The 18,770-nt window shown below is 45.8% G+C and overlaps 1 protein-coding gene across 1 annotated transcript in view; it reads left to right on the forward strand.

Annotated features, from left to right (window-relative positions):
• Positions 1-286: 286 nt before the first annotated feature.
• Positions 287-18,770, forward strand: part of SLC7A10 (solute carrier family 7 member 10) — a 33,656-nt gene continuing 15,172 nt past the window's right edge. The window contains exons 1-2 of the mRNA XM_074158169.1: positions 287-402; positions 18,178-18,382. Of these exons, the coding sequence (XP_074014270.1) occupies positions 306-402; positions 18,178-18,382 (302 nt within the window). The 5' untranslated portion in view covers positions 287-305. The remainder of the gene's footprint in view (positions 403-18,177; positions 18,383-18,770) is intronic.

The raw sequence follows: 18,770 nt of genomic DNA on the forward strand, positions 1-18,770 counted from the left end.
CATCGCATTACCACAGCAACAGCAGGCGGACCAGCACCGAGAAGACGCAGTGGCGCCAGGCCCTGCCGCCCGCCCCGCCGAGGGACCGAACCGGCCGTCGGCCGCCCCGCGTTCACCAACCGCGCCACCTCCGCCCGCGCTCCTTCCCCGCCGCCCCCCGGCGGGGCTCCCCGGGGCGGCTGCCGGGCGCCGTCACCCGGTGGCCGGGGACCCCCGGCCTCGCCTCAGGGAGGCGGCCGCCCCCCGCCCGCCCCGGCGGCGCATGCGCGGCGGCGGCGGCGCGGGGCAGAGCGGCGCGGGCAGCGATGGCCGGCGGGGAGCAGCGCGGCGCGCCCGGCGGCCCCGAGCGGGTGGCGCTGAAGAAGGAGATCGGGCTGGTCAGCGCCTGTGCCATCATCATCGGTAAGGGCCCGGCCCGCCCCGCCCGGCAGGTGCGACGGGCGCCGGCTCCCGACCGGCACCGGCGGCGGGAAGGGACGGGGGCGACGCTGCGCGGGACGGGACGGGACGGGACGGCGGGGCGCCGGCTCCCCGAGCGCCCGGTGCTGAGGAGCGGCCCCCGCTGCCCTCGCCGTGCCGCCGGGCGCAAAGCCGTGACATCTCCTGCATTCCGGTTTCCCGGTGGGGTTCGGGGCTGCGCGGGGCCGTGGCTGTCACTGCGAGGCGGAGACAGAGGCTGGCCCTTCGGTCGGAGGCTGGGGTCCGTCAGGGTGAGGGCGGCAGCCACCGGCGGTCCCGTACACGCCACGGCCTGCGGGAGCTGGTGGCGGGGCCGTCGGCAGCCCCGCCGCGCACGTCGGTGTCTGTCGCGACAGCCCTGCTCTGCTGGGCCCGTCGGTGCCTGTCGCGACAGCCCTGCTCCGCGGAGCTGGCGGCTCCTCCCGGGATAGAGTCACGGCAGAACCGGGGCGGGCCGTGGCCGGACCCTTCTCGCGGCGTGCGCCGTCCCTGCCCGTCCCGGCCGGAGCAGCCCCCACGGACCCCGTGCGCCCCAGCACCCCTGGGACGAGCCCGCCATTGCCTTCTCCTGCGTGAGCTGCTGGAAGGAGCCACAGAAAGCCCCAAGGAAGCGGGGGGCGCCGCGCGGGAGCGGGGTTGGCAGGGACACCCGACGTGTGACCGCGCCAGGGTGTCCCCAGTGCGAGGAAGAGGGCTTTACTGCAGGCTTCCCACGGGCTATCATTCGATCCAGCTGCAATTTTAGGCTGTTAGCCCTGTATCCATTTATGGCCCGTTTAGGTGGGTAGGGTCTTGTAGAAAAGAAAAAGAGAAATTTTACCTTGGACAGGATCTCGTGTCGTGGGCAAGGCTGTTATATAAAAGGAAAATATTTCATTCCATTCCCACGTGAAATACTAAAATCTGATGGGCAGCTCTAACTGCAGCATGTGGGAAGATATGTTCTAGATATACAGACATACCTTTATGTTCAATCCTTTGGCATATTTAAGGGCAAAGATGTAATTTCTGGATGTCGCTGGAGCACAGATGACCTTGTGTAAGAGGGGGGTTCTTGTGAGTGTTCAACAAGGCACGGTGCTGTAAGTAAGGCAATTCCAGGGTTAGGGATCACCTGAGTTGCTGCTGGCCATAGGGAGAATGTACAGCATCTATGTCATTTGTGAGTCCTGGTATTAGGTAATCGTATCTCAGGACTGCTGCCCTGCCCTCCCACATCCCTTCCCAGTCAGCCTTTCATCAGCCTCTGCAAGCAGAACACGTGTATGTAACTTGTACAAAACAGTCTTGTGAAACAGCCTCTCATCTAATCAAAGACATTTGAGTAGGGAAAAATATTGACATTTATGATAAAAGTCTCACACTGTGAAGCAGTTTAAGTGTTAGAGCGGGTTATCTGTAATGCCAAATAAAGCCTAAAAATTTTGCTGCACATTCCCCCATATTTTGATAAAAGAAATTTGAAAAACAATCCTAGGATTCTGTTTTTGGGTTTGTTTGTGTGCAGGTGTGTAAAATTGCATCATGTATCACAAAGTCTTCAGTTACAAAGTGATACATAGTCAGAGTACAACTTTGTAGATGTCTCTACAGAAAACACGACAGCCTGTAATCAGAGGACACTGTAAATTACACCAAATGGGCTTGCAGCCATTACTGGAGCTAAACAAGAGAAATCTTAGGACTTTCAGCAAAAACACTGAACTATTTGATCTGAATTGATATTAGGCAACCAGTTAGGTCACAAATTTTCTGTATGATAAAATTTACCATAGGGGAAGACTTCTTTCCAAATGATTGAATGTGGGGGAAAAAATGGGTCCAGTCGGTCCCACAGCCTTTTGAAGCGGTGACAGAGCAGATACGAGAGTGCCCAGCCTGCCCTGGGGACACGGGGCAGGTACTGGCTCAGGGACCAGCACAGGCAGCCCTCATCCTGCCATCCTGCCCTGCATCCTGCCTCCCATGGCCCCTGCTCATGCCCAGCAAAACAGGGGGTTCTTTCCAGTCTTCTCTCCATGTTTTGAATTATAGGACAATTTTCTTACTACTTTTACAACTGAGATATCTGTCAACATAATGAATTGCTATGCCATCTTAATACACTCACAAAACTCATCCTTTCAAGTTTTTGTCCTCTCTTTATAGAGGTTTGAAAGGCTTTGCTTAAGAAATACCAGTTCATGTAACAGAAATATTCAGAAGAAATAGCAGAACAAAGTACATCAAATTAGGAATATGATATGCATGTCCTATATCCACCCATAGGATGGTCTCCTGATTTTTCCCAGCAGCCTAGCTTTCTCACAACTCATAAGACTATCCTTCATTACTTCATTATTTATATTTTTTAATTTGCATACAAACAAGCCTAATCAGAGAACAAAGCTGTGTCCAAAGATTGATTCATGTTGAGGCAGAAGATACCTCTTTGGAGTATCCTAATGTAAATGCGGGTACTTAATACAAAAACTTTATGTTTTAATGCTAAAAAGAGGCTGATACTTAATGACTGTAAATCTGAACACAGTGTTTACTAGTAGTAACAAATCTTTCTGGCAATTTATCTCTGCCACAGAATTTTGGAGAGTGCCTGAGATTGCTGTAGGAGTGCCCAAAGCACTCTGTCTCAAACACAGTTACGTACAGTAAAAACAAATCTCTCACGGGCTCCAGCTATTAATAATCTTCTAATGTACTCAATTACACTGCAAATTAAGCTTGCCAATACTCAGATGAAGTGATACAGCTTAAAAAGTAACATATATGCCTTATCATGTACTAGATAATAACTTAGAGATACTATATACTTGCTTGAAAATCAAATCAGTATTTATTTAGCAGACACAGAAATCTATGCCATATTTAATTCAACAGTTATTTTATGCACTTTCTGTGTAGCTGGCTTTATATCTCTCATTTGTAGAGCTATATGTGTAATTAAGATCATTGCACACGTGCCTTTTCTATGAGCACAGACGTATGAGCTATAGAGAAAAACTTACTCGGTGCCTTCAGTGGGAGTTTTGCCTGTGTAGATGAAAAAATAAGAAAGAAGCTCCATGACTTGGCTTTGTGTAGTTTCTACCACATTCCACTGTTCTTTAGAAAAGTACAAGAATTAGAAACAACAGCCTGATTAACATCTGATACCAGCCTGGTTCTTTTGGTTTGATTAACTAAAAATTCACCATTCTTACATTAGAAATGTACATTTAACTGTATACACAAATTGCATGTATAAGACATATAGTAAGAGATGTTTGACTGTTAAATACGGATCAAGTAACTTTATAAAAACAAACACTTAAACATCTCCTAAGACATTTTTTTATGCGGTTTGTAAAATCGCATGAAAGTAGCCATAGGGTGGTTCTCATGTTGCAGTGAAGTCTGTTGTGTACACGTGAATGATTTTACGTCAGGTTATATGAGACCTCCTAGAAGACCTACCAATTGAGCCACAATAAAATACATCAGCTAAAACTAAATACGTCTCCTTATTTTGCTGAGCACAGGCGGTCAGGTTATCTGCATCAGCTGACTTGGTGTTGCTTAAAAAACGCTTGCAGCGCTTACTCTGCTCTCACACGGGATGGTATAAGATCCCTTAGAAGCTGGTTGCCAATTCAAGTCCAATGATAATATCAAAACCATGTTCAGCTGGCCAGTCAGCGCTACATTCAGTTGTTGCTACCTCTGGAAGTAGCTTTCTGGAATTTATTACCCAGAAAACAGCACAGACTCCCTTTCTTCCGTAGCTGGCATTGGTCAGGCACCCACGGCTGGTCTCAGCGCACACATCTCCCCTGACCCCAGAGATGCTTCCTTATGCCAGCCTTGTCCCAGTATGTGGTGCAAATTCCTGTCCACATCACGATAACCCACCAAGGGAACAACCAAATCAGTTTCCTTGGTTGTTATTGTATCTGCCCGGCATTGTACTTATTTACTAACAATTGTATGTGCATCTACAGGGAAGTCTTCATTTGCCTAAATACTACTTCCAAGGGCAGCGCTCCGAGATAGCACCGAGTTCAGAGGTATAACTGCACTGGATGTCATTTTTCCTCCTTGCCATTAACAGGAGGCTATTTACCTGCATGCCAGTTCGCTCTCTCCTTGCCACTACGTCTCTTGCCGTTCTAACATGCCCTAAATCCCACAGTCCTTGCAGACAGAGACCTAGTAGAGGATTCAGCAAGCTGCTAGCTTAACAGCAAGGAAGGGGAACATGTGGAACTGGGAATAGCTTTCATACTCATCTTTCTCATAGCACACAAGAACTTAAGTGGAAGTCATAGAATCACAGAATGGTTCCGGTTGGAAGGGACCTTAAAGCCCATCCAGTGCCACCCCCTGCCCTGGGCAGGGACACCTCCCACCAGAGCAGGTTACTCCAAGCCCCGTCCAACCTGGCCTTGAACCCCTCCAGGGATGGGGCAGCCACAGCTTCTCTGGGCAACCTGGGCCAGGCTCTCACCACCCTCACAGCAAAGAATTTCCTCCTGAGATCTCATCTCAATCTTCCCTCTCCCAGGTTGAAGCCATCACCCCTTATCCTGTCACTACAGGCCCTTGTAAAACATCCCTCTCCAGCTTTCTTTTAGCCCCTTTAGATACAGGAAGGCTGCTCTAAGGTCTCCCCAGAGCCTTCTCTTCTCCAGGCTGAACAACCCCAGATGGACAGGTGTTAACGCCAGCTGTTTGGTGCATCTCTCTGATAGTGTTTCATGTGCCACCGTTGGTTAAGGAGACTGGTTGTTGGTCACTGAACCAACTGGCACCCGTCAGGTCCATCCCTTTGTCAAGTAGCGTATGAAATCATGAGGAGATCGTTCCTGGGCAGGCCCAATGGACTCCACTGGGGCAGTACTCAAGTTACAGGACTGCAGCGGAAATGTATGTATGTATGTATGTATGTATGAGAAAGTCAGAAGAAAAACATGGAATCACCCACATCTCTAAGTGATTTCTTCTGATCTCTGCGATCCTACCCAGGGAAAATGGTGGTGTTGCAGCAAGAATCTTCTCCCCCTCTGAATCTGTGTGAGAGCATTTCACCTTTATAGCTAGCTGTAGTTTCAGGACACACTTTTGTTCACTGACTTGTGAGAGTAATACAGATTACTTCAGCAGTTCTCTCTCGCAAAAAAAAAAAAGCGTTTCTAAAGAATCTTCCGTGTCTCACACCTTGCTAACAAATACTGTGAGCGTTCAGTTCCACATGGCGTTTGCTGACAAAACACACAAAGTATTTACACATACGTGGGGTTTTTTTCAGGGCAATAGTTCAGGATCTAGCTCTAGACTGTAGAGAAATGCAATTCAACATCTTGCCCTCTTCTAAATGCAAATGATGGATAGGTAAAGGCAGCAGTCAATTTTTGTTCAAGATAAATGGCACATCTTCCTTACTAGCGAGAAACCACAAAGACACTTTTGAGGCACTTGAGAAGATTTTTTTCTCCATACAGTCCTGAGGCTTAGGCTCCAACTTACAACCACTGAAAATTACATCTCCCGGTTCTGTATGTACATTAAAGCTGATAGGTGTCCGTAATTTGATACGATATCCAGTATGAAAAAGGCACACACCACCGACAAAGATCAGACCCGACATTTTTAAAGACAGAAACCAACCTAGGAATGCCCATCTACAATGCATCGCGCAAGTTACATTTACGGTGTGATACGTTTCAGGGGTGTTCTCATGTTCTTCAAGGCTGTTCCAACATACAGTTACCATCAGAATGGTTCAGGGTGGCCTTTCACCTGAGAGTGTAGGGAGCTGAAAGCAAGCTGCCATTTCGCTTGAGAGTAAAAACCATGGCAAAGTTCAAATTAAGCTTGGTAAAAATCCAGGGAGATCCTGCAGCTCCTCTCGGTTAGCAGATTACCTCCGAGACTGAATTTACAGAGGGAGACAAAAAGGAGCTCTAATTAGAAATTCCTGGCAGGGAAAAAGAAAAAAAAAACAAACTTAACTTTATATTTTTCTTAATTGAGTCTTTCTGGACATAGAAAACGGTTGTGTTTGTCCGCAGATGTGCCGTTCTGCTGCAGTCTGTATCCAGGATAATTCAGCATGTGAAGTCCTTCTTGTACAATACGAGGAGCAAGAGCCAAAACAGCAGCAAAAAAAGCAAAGTAAAAAATATCAACGTGAACAAATCCTTCCTATATGATCTACAGGAGCAGCAGTGGGGCATAGTGAAGATCTTTTGAAAAAAACCTCAGTTTGTACTTTCTAAAGTCAGTGACACTTAAGCAAAACTTGCAAGTTTTGTAACACAATTCTGTTTCCGGGTTATTCCCTGTCAGGTGTTTGTTGACTGGTGGTTGTGGTTTGGGTGGTTTTAGTTTGGGTGGGTTTTGCTAGTTGTTGTTTGTTGGTTTTTGGTTTTACTTTTTACCTTCCAAAAAAAGCAGAAAATTCTGATTGGGACACAGTGACTCCGAAGGCTGAAGCGATGAGCTTTCTGCAGTGGGTGCCAGTAGTTTAGATACCCCGCAACAGAAACTCTCCTTCTTCCTCGGCAGATGAAAAAACAAAGGTAGCATCCTCTGGTAGTGCCTCGCTCCTGGCCTGGCAGTACAGTGCCTGCTTTCAGCGCTGCCATAAATCTCCACTCGTGTTCCCTCTTCCTGGGCCTTGCAGCTCATTTCCTTCTAGCATAATGTAGCCTTTTCTGTGGAGAAAGTCTGTTCTGCTTTGGCAGGCTCACAACAAGCAGAAATGGTTTGGTGGAGGTTTAGCTTTTTTGTGTTTGGAGCTTTTTGTGTGCCAAACTTTTCCTTTCAAGACCCCGTTTTTTGTTGGGCTGCGGGGGGAGTTTCTACTAGCTGCCACACTTTTTTGTCATCTTGATTGCAGCATGATAAAATGAGAAGGCATTTGTCAGTACCAAAGTGCCCTAAATATAAAACATTCTAGAAGTGTTGTTTTTTCTGCTGGTCCTGAAAAACCCAGAAGTCTCCCAAAGAGTTCTTTAGCAGATGTTCCTCGGCGAAGAGCAGGGAGCCAGCAATCCAGCATGGACTGAGCATCTCAGCATCCTAATTCCTTTTCAAATGCCCGTATTCCTCTCTGTATAGCAAGAAAGTACAGAGAATATGCAAGCCCTGTTCTCCTGCAGAGGAAAGCCATGTAAAATGGTAAATACATTTCTTCACATGCCAGCCTCCACAAAATCTCTTTGTGCAGTATTAGTTTATTCTCCTGATGTGTTCTTCTGGCACTGGCCTCTGCATGTCAGGGCTGAAAAGCAAGATTAGAGGAGCAGTTGCCTGCGAATTGTTCCTATCTTCAGGAACTCGTAGATTCTGCTTTTCAGATTTCAGGGTAATGAATACCCCAATCTAGTGATAAGGTGAGCCGATTAAATTCTTGCTCCTGGGACGTGGTTCATCATCTCTTTCAGGCAATAGAGACAAATTCCACTGGATTTCGGAGAAAGAAAAGTAGAGAGGAATATACTGGTGATGTTTAAGCCTGAGGAATTTCAGTGTCATTGAGTAATGGAATAACCCCCACGGGTTATTGCTGTGATTCATTTAACACTTTCTTCAGAATAGTACCAAAACTTACCAAAAAAAAAAAAAAAATCTTTCTGCATCTGAAAATTAGGTTGAAATTTTTTATCTGATCCTTAAATACTATTGTAATCATACTTCAGACATGGGGCTTCAAGATCAATAGAGTAAAACATAGCATTAAAAATCAGTAAGACTTCAGAAAGGTTACTTCTGACTCCAAGAAATAGGTCAGTGGTCTGGACGAGTGGCAGTTTTTCTGCTGTGAAAAACAATAGCTCTTTCATCAGTTACATGAAGCCGCATAATCTAGATCAGGCCAAACATCTTAATATAATGTAATTCAAAAATTATGTTTGAACAATATAAGGACCTTATTTAGAGTCACAAAAGCCAGGAAAAATCAAGTTAAGGAAGAATCTCATTCTGTTGAATACACTGGGTAAGAGAACTGGAATCCACAATATTGTATGACCTATGACAACGAGTGTCACAAGGCTGCCCATCACAAAACCTCTACTTCTCCTCTGGCACTGGACAACCCACAGATGTGTTAATTATGCGACATTAACTCTGGGTCAGATAACCACACATGCTAGGAAAAGCTGCTAAGTGTAGAGATGCATTGGGACAGCGGAGGACAGAAGCTGAGCTCTGAATACCGAAACGTCTTCTCTGGAACTTAAACAGTTTTGCAAAAAGGTCATTGCACTTGAATACGTGTGCATGACGTAATAAGCTACACATTGGCCCAAGAAAAGCATCATTAGTTGGCTAGTTTCTCGTAGTTCCTGAGCGTCTTCCATCTTTTTGCTGTTACATTGTGCAACCACCATGAGACAAGGAGAAAAAACTATAGCACATGTCATATATGATGTGTTTGCAATAGTCCAGTATGGTTCTGTGAGATCGCTGCTGCTCAGGCCCCACGGGAAGGCTGATGAATCCAGAAGCGTGTTCCTTGCCTCCCTGCCTACCCATGCCTTGGAAAGGGTCAACGTGTGCTTCTCCATGAACCTGAAGATAATGGCTGCCAAGGAGCATGAGGACTTACAGCTTCAAGCTGTGGGCTTTTACATCATAAAAATCCATCCTTATGTGTAAAATACCCAAGGGATCAGTTTTTCTTAGGGAGTTGCAAGGAATGGACTGAGAAGAATGAAAACGAGGGGTTGAGTTCCTTCTCTGGATTATTTCAGAATTCTTTAGTGGCTCTCCTGAGAGCTTAATAGAACAGGGATTGCTTGCTTGTTTTTAGGGAGGTCATCTCAGACTATGTTTCATTTCCATATCCCCATGACTTGTTTTTTTTCTCTGCCCAGATTTTGTCCTGTTTTGATAGCAGGCTTGTTTCTTTGGTAGTTGGGGTTTCAAGCCTTGTTTTGTCACTAATTTAAAACAATGCAGAGAGATGAAACCATTTCAGAAATGGCACTCTAGGACTCCATAAACACAAAAGTTTCATCGTTTCTGATACTCTTAAATCCAGTCTGAAAACTTGAAAAGCCGTACACTTTGGAAATGTAAATAATCAGCTCTTTTTATAAGTGTCTTGAAAATAGTGATAGCATTAGTTAGTACAAGAGAGCAGAAAGTATCCAAGCTTGTTAAGCTTCCAAACACTGTCCTTAAACTCAAGTAAATTAAAAAATAGCTCAACCAATATTTTAAAGAGTGAGGGAAAGAAGTATTTGATTCTGGGTGGTGTCCTCACATGCCTAGCCTTCAGCTTGGAAGGGATTTCTATTTGTATGACAGAATTAAGATATTTGTAATTAAGAAAAAAAGCTGACGAGCTACTTTTTTGCACTACTGCTAGTAGGTCTCTTTGCAATAAAGCCATTTCTTACAGGAAACTCTGCCAGAGACCAGTAGGACACAACGTCTACATGTTTGTTGGTTGTGGACACAGCCAGTTCCCTAGCAACACATTAAGATTTAAGCAGACTATTACAAAAGGTACCCAAATCCCGTACGTTTTACGAGTGCGTACAGAGGGAATGGCTCCCCTTCGTGCGCTCAAGCTGCCGATGGAAGATCAAAGACCATTTTCTTAACAGGTCCCAAGTCCCTCCTCAAATGCTACTGATGTCAACGAGAGCAGAGGATTCACTGCCTCCCAGGATCAATTAAATGAAAGCAGCTAGGTACGAAGCACATTAATCCGTTATTCCCCACACCGCCGAGCGGGGCTGGCAGCCGTACCCCGGTGAAGTTGGGTGAGAACGGACCCACCTGCGTCAGGCTGCACAGCACAGCAGAGAGCGATGGCAACAAGTGTCATTTTTTCTCATTAATTAACGTTACAGGGTTCCTTTTGCCACAGATCTAACAATGAAAGCCCTTGTTGTTGAGCAGACGCGGTGGGGGCACAAGAGCTGCTCCAGCGACCCAGCTGCCCTTCGCAGCAGGCAGGGATCCTCCTCTCCCTTTCGGAGATGGGGAAGGTGGCGCAGGAAGGGCAGGAGGAGCAAATTCACTTCCAGTCACCAGCCCGCAGGACCTCCCTGAAGACAGGTCTCCGAGTACACCATCTATTGAAGTCCCCACATTTCCCTTTGGACCTTCAGAGAGAGCCTGAGGACTTCTCGGCTGAGATGTAGCTGCTCAAAAGCGCCAGAACTAAAAAACCCCCAAACCAATGGCAAAAGTACTGTAAAGTGACATTTATAAAGAACTGCTTCAAGCAGAGGTCTATTGTTTTAGGAACCTAGGAAAGAGGAAAACGAGGACAAACCAAACATCCCTGAGCTGTGGTGGAACTCGAACAGAGAGTGTATTGTAAGCAGGGTCCTATACATTGCGATGGCAGGGGTGCTCAGGTCTGCGTTAATCTGTATTTTGCAGGATTAGCTAATTTAATTCCATGTTTCTGTCTACTCAAAACATTCTGTAATCAAGTGTTTCCACCCAGGGGGAAGGAGTGACATTTTTTTGATGAAGTTTTTATGCAGCTGCTCAACTGCTTAGACAAACCTGATGTATCAAGACGTTAGTGAGCAACATGAAGTCTACTAATTCTGAAAATATTTAATTTCAAGGGGTGGTTGTAGTATTTGCTAATACAGGATTCACATGCACAAAAGAAAATCATATAGTAATATTGCTAACTCTTGAGATCGCATTACAACATGTCTGGCATTTTCCTTAAATTCCCACATCAGTGATATTTAAGAGCTTCAAGGAAAGCTGCCATTTCTTTTGGAAGTCAAGAAGTTTCTAGTTCCTGTCAGTAAAATTATTTAAATGTATTCTTTAAAAATAAATTAAAAAATTTAAAATAAAGTCAAGAGACAAGTCAGCACCAATTTCTAAATACACAAGGACAGCAACAGGGCATTGGAAGTGATGCCTGTACAAGTGCATACTAAACTGATGTGTATTCGTAAATCTCATTTAAAATCAGGTTGAGCTAGTTACCAAAGTGCACTTAAAATTAAGTCCAAGTTTTAAATCAAGTGTCAATGTGCAATAGCTGTGCACACCCCAGGAAGCATAAATACCATTTTTTTGCTTTTAAATTCCACCTCAGTGCATTGACCACAGTGAAACATAAGCCTACCTCTGTATTGCTTGCTGGAAGGGAGACAAGGCCATTTAGAGACATACTGACACCGTGCTGACAGAGGTAGAACTAACTGCACCAGCATTTGCTAACACAGATTTACAACCAGAAGAATGTAAACTTGAGAGCTGGAATGATTTCCGATCAAAGAGCTGTGAAACCTGCAAGAACAGCAAACTTTCCTAAAGAGCTCGCGTCTTGTTGGCATCTGCATCCAAAACACGGTTGGTGTAAGATCCCAGGCGATGGCAGCAGACCTTATAAGAGATTCTTAATCAATCTTTCTGCAGTAATGTAACCTGAGCTATAACACAACAGTCGGTGTGTTTGGATGGCTTGTTACTGCTATTTTCTTATTGCTTTGTTTTAAATACGTATCGCCTGGAATTTCAGTTCAGGAATCATAGAATCATAGGATTGTCTAGGTTGGAAGGGAGCTTTAAGATCATCTTGTCCAACCATCAACCTAACTGATAAAAACCACCACTAAACCATGTCACTAGGACAAAGGCAGGCGCTTTCAACACTTAACCCCTTTACTGTTCAGGACAATATTGAAGACATACCTTTTATGAAGACATAAAAGTTTAACATACTTAAATTCCCATGATGCCCCTTCAGAGATTAAGAATCAAGTGCTGCCTAGTTCAGAGATGCTCTTAATGGATCCCAGGTGATAAAGTCCCAGGTTTGCAGAAGCTACATAGGCATGGTCCAAAGATCCACCAGGGGGGCTTTCCAGTAGAGCCCAGACTTGTCACACAAAAAAAGATCCTCCTGTGCACTTGTATTAGTGTGCTCTGTAACTCTTGACATTGCATACTGCCATTTTATGTCATCTTTCTAATTAGGCAAGTAATGATAGCACCATGAGGACTGTCAGCTTTCAGGAGGGGACGGGAAGAGGCTTTCCCAATGGGCAGCAGTTGCTGATGAATTTTCCAGACTGTTTGAGTAATCTGTTTCCCATACCCAGTCACAATGAGCAAGAAAAACAGAGATAGGGGGAGAAAAGGAAAGGAAAAAAAAACAATCCCCAGCATTTTCCATGAAACAAATTAATCTTCAGAGATGGTGCAAGGGTCCCTGCCACTGGCAGGAGCAGGGCTGAGGAGCCTGGGCTGGCAGAGAGCTGTATCTGTCCTTGTCTGACCCACAGCATGCCCCGGCACAGCTGAACTCTTTGGCTGTTACTAAAGCTGAGTTGGTGAACTTTACAGCAGCGTTTTGTCATTGCTATTCCTGATAGATGCTGGGAATCCTTGCGGGGGGTGCCGTGAGCCATCCCCAAGGCGCAGCTGGCACCTGCGGGACTTCCCAGCCAAGGGACAAACGTTAAATCAGCTGCACGGGCTGGTGTCTGCCTCCTAAGCCACTACGGGGGGACCTTGCTCCACTGTCAGTTGCTTTCCTTAAGCTCAGGGTTTATCTGGCAGCGATCAGTCATGCAGTGTCCCAGAGAAGACCCCCACCCCTCTGCGTGCAGGCAGGAACTGCCCCTCTCTGCATCGGGGGATTTAATGACACATTTCTGCCATTTGCAGGTAAAATTCCAAGTCAGGGTGCTGAGGTCCAGGAGAGCACAGGGAGCAGATGTCAGACAGATAACAAGGGCTAGTGCAGCGTAAAGCTGCGCTATTTACAGAGAGCAGTGGGCAGTGCTGCGCTCTCCTACCCAGGCATTCTAGGAATGGTAGAGGGGTTTCCTCCACATCCCTCTCACAGCACCAACGTAGGTTCCTCTTTGGAAACTGGTGGAAGCATTCTCCAGTGGCACAGGAGCACTTGGCTTCAAGGGTGACAGTGGCTCCTTTATGTGCTAGAGTCCCTCAGGGGAGGGGTGGTTAGACCTCCCATTCCCCGCACCGCTGTCAGGGGCGATGCAGTGGGACCACCAAGAAGGACGGGTCTCTGCTGGACCCTTCATCCTCATCTGGCAGCAGTGCCCTGCCGGAGGTCCCTGCTGTCAGGGGAGGAGGGAGACGAGGACGGTGCACTGTGGGGCTCAGCAAAGGCGGGTGGCAGCAATCCCTGCCGGGACACAGCCCTGCTGCCGCAGATGCTGGGGCTCGCTCACTGCTACCCCTTTGAGAAAAATCCCAAAGAAAATGCCTGCCAGTCCCTAGAAGGGTTTTCCCAGTATTTCTGCCTTATCTGTGGTATTCGTTGCAGTGTCTAGCGAAGGGCCCGGGAGGCTGAGGCTTGCTCTCCGGGGTAATGAGATGCAGCCCGCATATCCCAACACTGGCAAGAGAAGAGGAGAGCAAGTCAGAAGTTAAGGAAGTAGAGAAATCAGACCAAGTACAAGAGTCAGAACAGAGGAGCAGGAAATAAAGCGGTGGACTGTGTGCCTGAAAAGAGCAGACAGAGCCTGCAGCCGGTGAAAGGATTAGCAGAACAAAAGGAGTTCTCAATTTAGAACAACAAAAGTCCTATCATACAGGCTTTACCTTCTCCTTTGATATAAACACATTGCAGCAGCATTACTCAAATAAAACAGAATAAAACCATGCACTAGCAGATGGCAGTCTCCTCCTTTATTATTTCACCTGCTCCTAAGAGGCCTTGATCCCCGGCATCTCCTCACTATTGATGTACCTCGGTGCAGGTCTGTCCTCAGCACGTGTCACCTAATCCTGTGGCCTCCAGCGCAGGGAGGCACCGCCGGACCGATGGGGACAGCCGTGTCTCCTCCCAGCTCTCAGCCGGGCCCTGCGATCTGGAACAGGCAGATCTGTACATTAATGGGTCAGACATAGCGTATGCCCCCATGCATATGTGGGAGAGCCTGATGCTGCGAGCCAGGGAACGGTTTCCAGGGGGCGATTGTGTTTGACTCCGAGTATTACAGTGGCAATATCCCATGTCACACCTTTTGCGGCGAGGTCTTTGCGGTACAGATGTGCCCTTCCTACAAGCCCAGCCGGCCCCTGCCAGTGTCACCCCCTTTGAATGCTATGTGAGCAGCAGATTATTTTGTGATCATCATGTTTCCACAATAGAGGCTTAAAAGCTTTCTTGATGAAGTTTTGCTTGGTTAGCCACCTTCTGTAGAAGAAGAGCAATTGACAAATTATCACTAATTTTACAAAAAGAAGGTAAAAGAGCATCCCCTTTCAGAAAGGCAGAAATTTTAAACAGCCTAAATCTAACTCTAGCACTAAAACAGACTATCACACCCTCTGCAAGACCGCATCTGTTAATATTAGTGAAGTTATGCCTGAAATACTTCCCTTTACTCAGTTTTCTGTTCTACCCACACCTTCATTGTTAGAAAAACTTGGCTCTTCAAGTCCTTGTGGACTACACCTGTATTTTAGTGCTTGAAAGGCAAATACCTTCTTTATAAATCTATGACAAGTTAAAGAAAACACTTTTGTCAGTATTTCAAGTAACCTGATTTTAAAAATCTTTAAAGTTGGGTGTAGCATAATCAGATTATAAATTCTTAACCCAGTAAAATCCACTTGGAATGCTGGAATTGCAGTTTATAATGGCTGGTCATGTTCTTACTTGCTAAGAATTTTAACATAAATATTTGAACTGAAGTCAGATTTTAAGATCGTTTAATTTTGTTAAGTACCAATCTTTGTAGACATTAAATTATCACTGTTATTTTTATAGCCATTTTTCAGTTTTTCCCTTGCAAGTGTATTAGCAGAGGAGCCATAATTCATTCTCCACTGGTACAGTAGTTACATTTTTTACTCACATACGAAGTTAAATGGCTATTACTTTAATGCCAAGCTCTATAGATTCTTTTATTCTTCATCCATTCTTCATTAAGACTTTTGGGAATGCTATTTAAAAGCAAAGAAGTTCAAGGCCATTACATGAAATACCTGAAGCACTGCCACGTAGCCTAAATTCATGCTCGTCTAGAGGTGAAGGAAATGCACTTGGAGTGTTGGCGGGTTTTAATTCAGCTGAGTCCCTCCACCCTAGTAACTGACAGCTGGACTAGAGGCTGCTTGGTTTAGCAGTATCCTGCTAAATACATACATAAATATCCACGATGAGTTACATCATCGCCATTATTGACGTAATCCACCTCATATTTAACTTGTAAAGCACAATTCCTTTTGACTAAGCTTTATTTGTTGCTGTTAAACAGTAATCTCAAATCTTCACATTCTTTCATACTCAAATAAAATACATTTATTTATTAACTCCCAGGCAGGATGCAAAGCTTCAGCACTCATTTGTAAGAGAGCTATTTTGAATAATGACACAGACTGTGTCATTAAAAAGCAATTTACCTGACTGCAGCCAAAGAAAAAGGTGCAGAATTTCTTTATTGTTAATATTTCACTTTGTAGGGGAAAGAGCTGCTTAATAAATTTCTAGTCCATATTACAGACCCATTCAGAAATTCAGATGTATAATACAGATCTTTAATGAAATGCACAAGCAGTAAAAAAGCATGAGTGATATTTTTCTTTGCTAACCACACAGGAAATTGCTTAGTTTTATCAGAAATATGGTCTCTAAATACACTCAGTGAGGCCATTCCCAAAGAACTGCTGAACACTTTCAACAGGCTGCAAGATCCATTATTTGTACAGTCCGCGTGGATTGTGTGCTGCAGATAAATAAAAGATGCCCTAAGGACTTTGCATGCTAAGTGAATACGCAAAGTATTACCAGGTCCCTTTATTTTCTCACAAGTACAGTGATATTTACTGTATTCCCTTAAAATGCAGTTCTTGATGTGTTTTAATGAAAAGTCAGCTTTTGTTTAAAAGATGAGTTTCACCTCCCATAGTTACATTAAAAAATATCCAAACCTGACCCCAAATGCACTCTCATATTTCCAAAGCCAGAGGCGAACTGAAAACACTGGATTTTTCAATAAAGCTCCACTCCCTGATTTTGGGGTGGGTTCCGTGGTTCTTGACTGTTTGAGGTTGGCGCAAGGCGCTGACCTGGGCACAAAGCGCACGCTGTGAGTGTGACTGGTCTGGGACATCCGTCCCCGGGCTCAGCATCAAAGGTACAACACAAAGGTGCCCTAGGTAACCAGATAAAGGGCTGGAAATGGGGAAGGACGGGGCCTCTTGCACCCTGTTTGGCAAAAGCCTGGTGTGGGACCCGCTGCCAGTAACCGCTGGAGAGGGATCGTGGGCGACAGCAGCCCAAACCCACCTCACGCCCCGTTGGAGTCTGGTTTGGGTCTGTCCCACCTCCTGGGCTCGGTGGCACCACGAGAGCAGCGGGTGACAGCCGCCTGGCTATGGGGGCCGCGAGCACGGCTACGGGGACAGGCTGAGCTCCGGGCTCGGGTAGAACACGCTGCTCGTTGGTTGCTGGAGTGGTCTATTTTCTACCTTAATCTCCTTTCCAAGCACAGGTAGAGTGTCTGTGTCCACACACAGCTCCATACGAGCAGCGCCGGGGCAGAGGCTGGATGGGCCACCATTCCAGAAGCTGCTTTAAGAAACACGAGGACAGAATTGAAGCCAAGCACAGCAAAACTGGGCATAACTTGAAGTATTTAGGGAACTTGCTATACATTGCAGGCTGAAAAGCATTTATAAAGCAGAGGGGAGGAGGAGAGCTTAGACTTGATAAGGTGCAGGTTCAAAGGTTGCCAAGAAGCTGGTTTAGATGACAAGACCTCATTAACGACCGGTATCCAGTATTTTATTTTTGTGTCTATGCTGGTAAGAAATGCTGCTCAATAGCACAGGCTGAAACTCAATTCTGTCAGTGAGGTTTTTAATACTAACTCAAAAAAGAAGAAAGCCCTCAGCAGAGTCCTACAACAGCAGGGTCTTCGCATCCTTTTGGGAAAAGAGTGCTATTCAGGTATCGCTCAAAAAGCGCCAAGACTGACAAAAAAATCTCTCCTTCCAGACCCAGAGGAGCTCCCACTGGTCTGGGAGGACAACCATGCCCTGGCCCTATGCGAAAAAGATCATCTGTGATATCCGCATGCCCCTTCTACACCCAGCACTACCCCTCACAAGCTAATTAAACAAAATTAGTAGGACAAAGTCCACATCGTCCAATATTTCCATCACCCCACAACATCCCTTTAAAATCTGTGGGCAATGACTAAGCAACACAGGTATTGCAAATATAAAATATTAATTCATTTCTAACATTCGAGGTTTTGAGATGACTTTTCAAGCACAATCTTAAAACCCCCCTGGTGACAAGAGCACCTCTTGGCCCATACGTGACAGGTAACACTATAGAGGGGGTTTTGACTTCCCAACCCACCCTGGAGATGGGCCTTATCTTGCTTAGATTCCTCTCAGGAGAGACTAAAATCTTCATTACAAAGACGCTTCTAACTCCTGTGGATAAAGTACTTGGGCACAGTGGGTGACAGCAGCTCGGTGACAGAGCTGGTGCCATAAAACCACCAGCTGAAAACGCAGATGCTCACCCTGGTCTTGCCACGCTCCAGCAGAGCTGAGCACACGCTAACCCCAGGGCACAACCAGATACAATACAGCCAAGCAAAATCCGGAAGAGAGGGTTTGGTGGGGGGGCTCTCCTTCGGCTGGTGGGACGGTGGGTTTGTTTCCCTTTTATTTTCAATTAAAAAAAAAAAAAAGTGCATTTCTCACTTCCTTTTACCTCACTGCAAACCTTTTGTCCTTTTCCAGGTAATATCATTGGTTCTGGGATCTTTATTTCGCCAAAAGGAGTTTTGGAGCACACCGGCTCGGTGGGACTCGCTCTCATTATTTGGGTGCTTGGCGGTGGGGTGGCTGCCCTTGGCTCGCTATGTTATGCCGAACTGGGAGTCACTATCCCCAAATCGGGAGGGGATTATTCCTACGTCACAGAGATTTTTGGTGGGTTAGCTGGGTAAGTACTCTATCTCTATAAAGTAATTTGAAAACACGTTTATACTAAATATATTAAGCGTGGAAAAGATATCTGACTTGGAAGAGACAGGAAACATTTGTCAATAAACTGCTTTTGCAAAGTCATTCTTTCTGCTCTCATTAGAAATACCAAATTGCCCTTGTGCAGAGCTGTGGATGCTTTCGCTTCCCTCCCTGACTCAGTATAAGTCCACGAAAGGAAAGAATGGGGCTGTAAATGATGCCGTGTCCCCGTGCCTTGCCTGTGTGCCAGCCACCACCCATCAGCACCTTGCGCTGAGGAGCTTCAGGCGTCAGGCAGGCCAGGCTGGAGCTCCTTGTCATAAACCAAAGCCCTCCTTTAACTATCAGTGCAGAAGGCAGCAAAT

The sequence above is a fragment of the Numenius arquata genome, chromosome 13 (genome assembly GCF_964106895.1).
Source record: "Numenius arquata chromosome 13, bNumArq3.hap1.1, whole genome shotgun sequence".
In the NCBI taxonomy this organism is placed as follows: Eukaryota; Metazoa; Chordata; class Aves; order Charadriiformes; family Scolopacidae; genus Numenius; species Numenius arquata.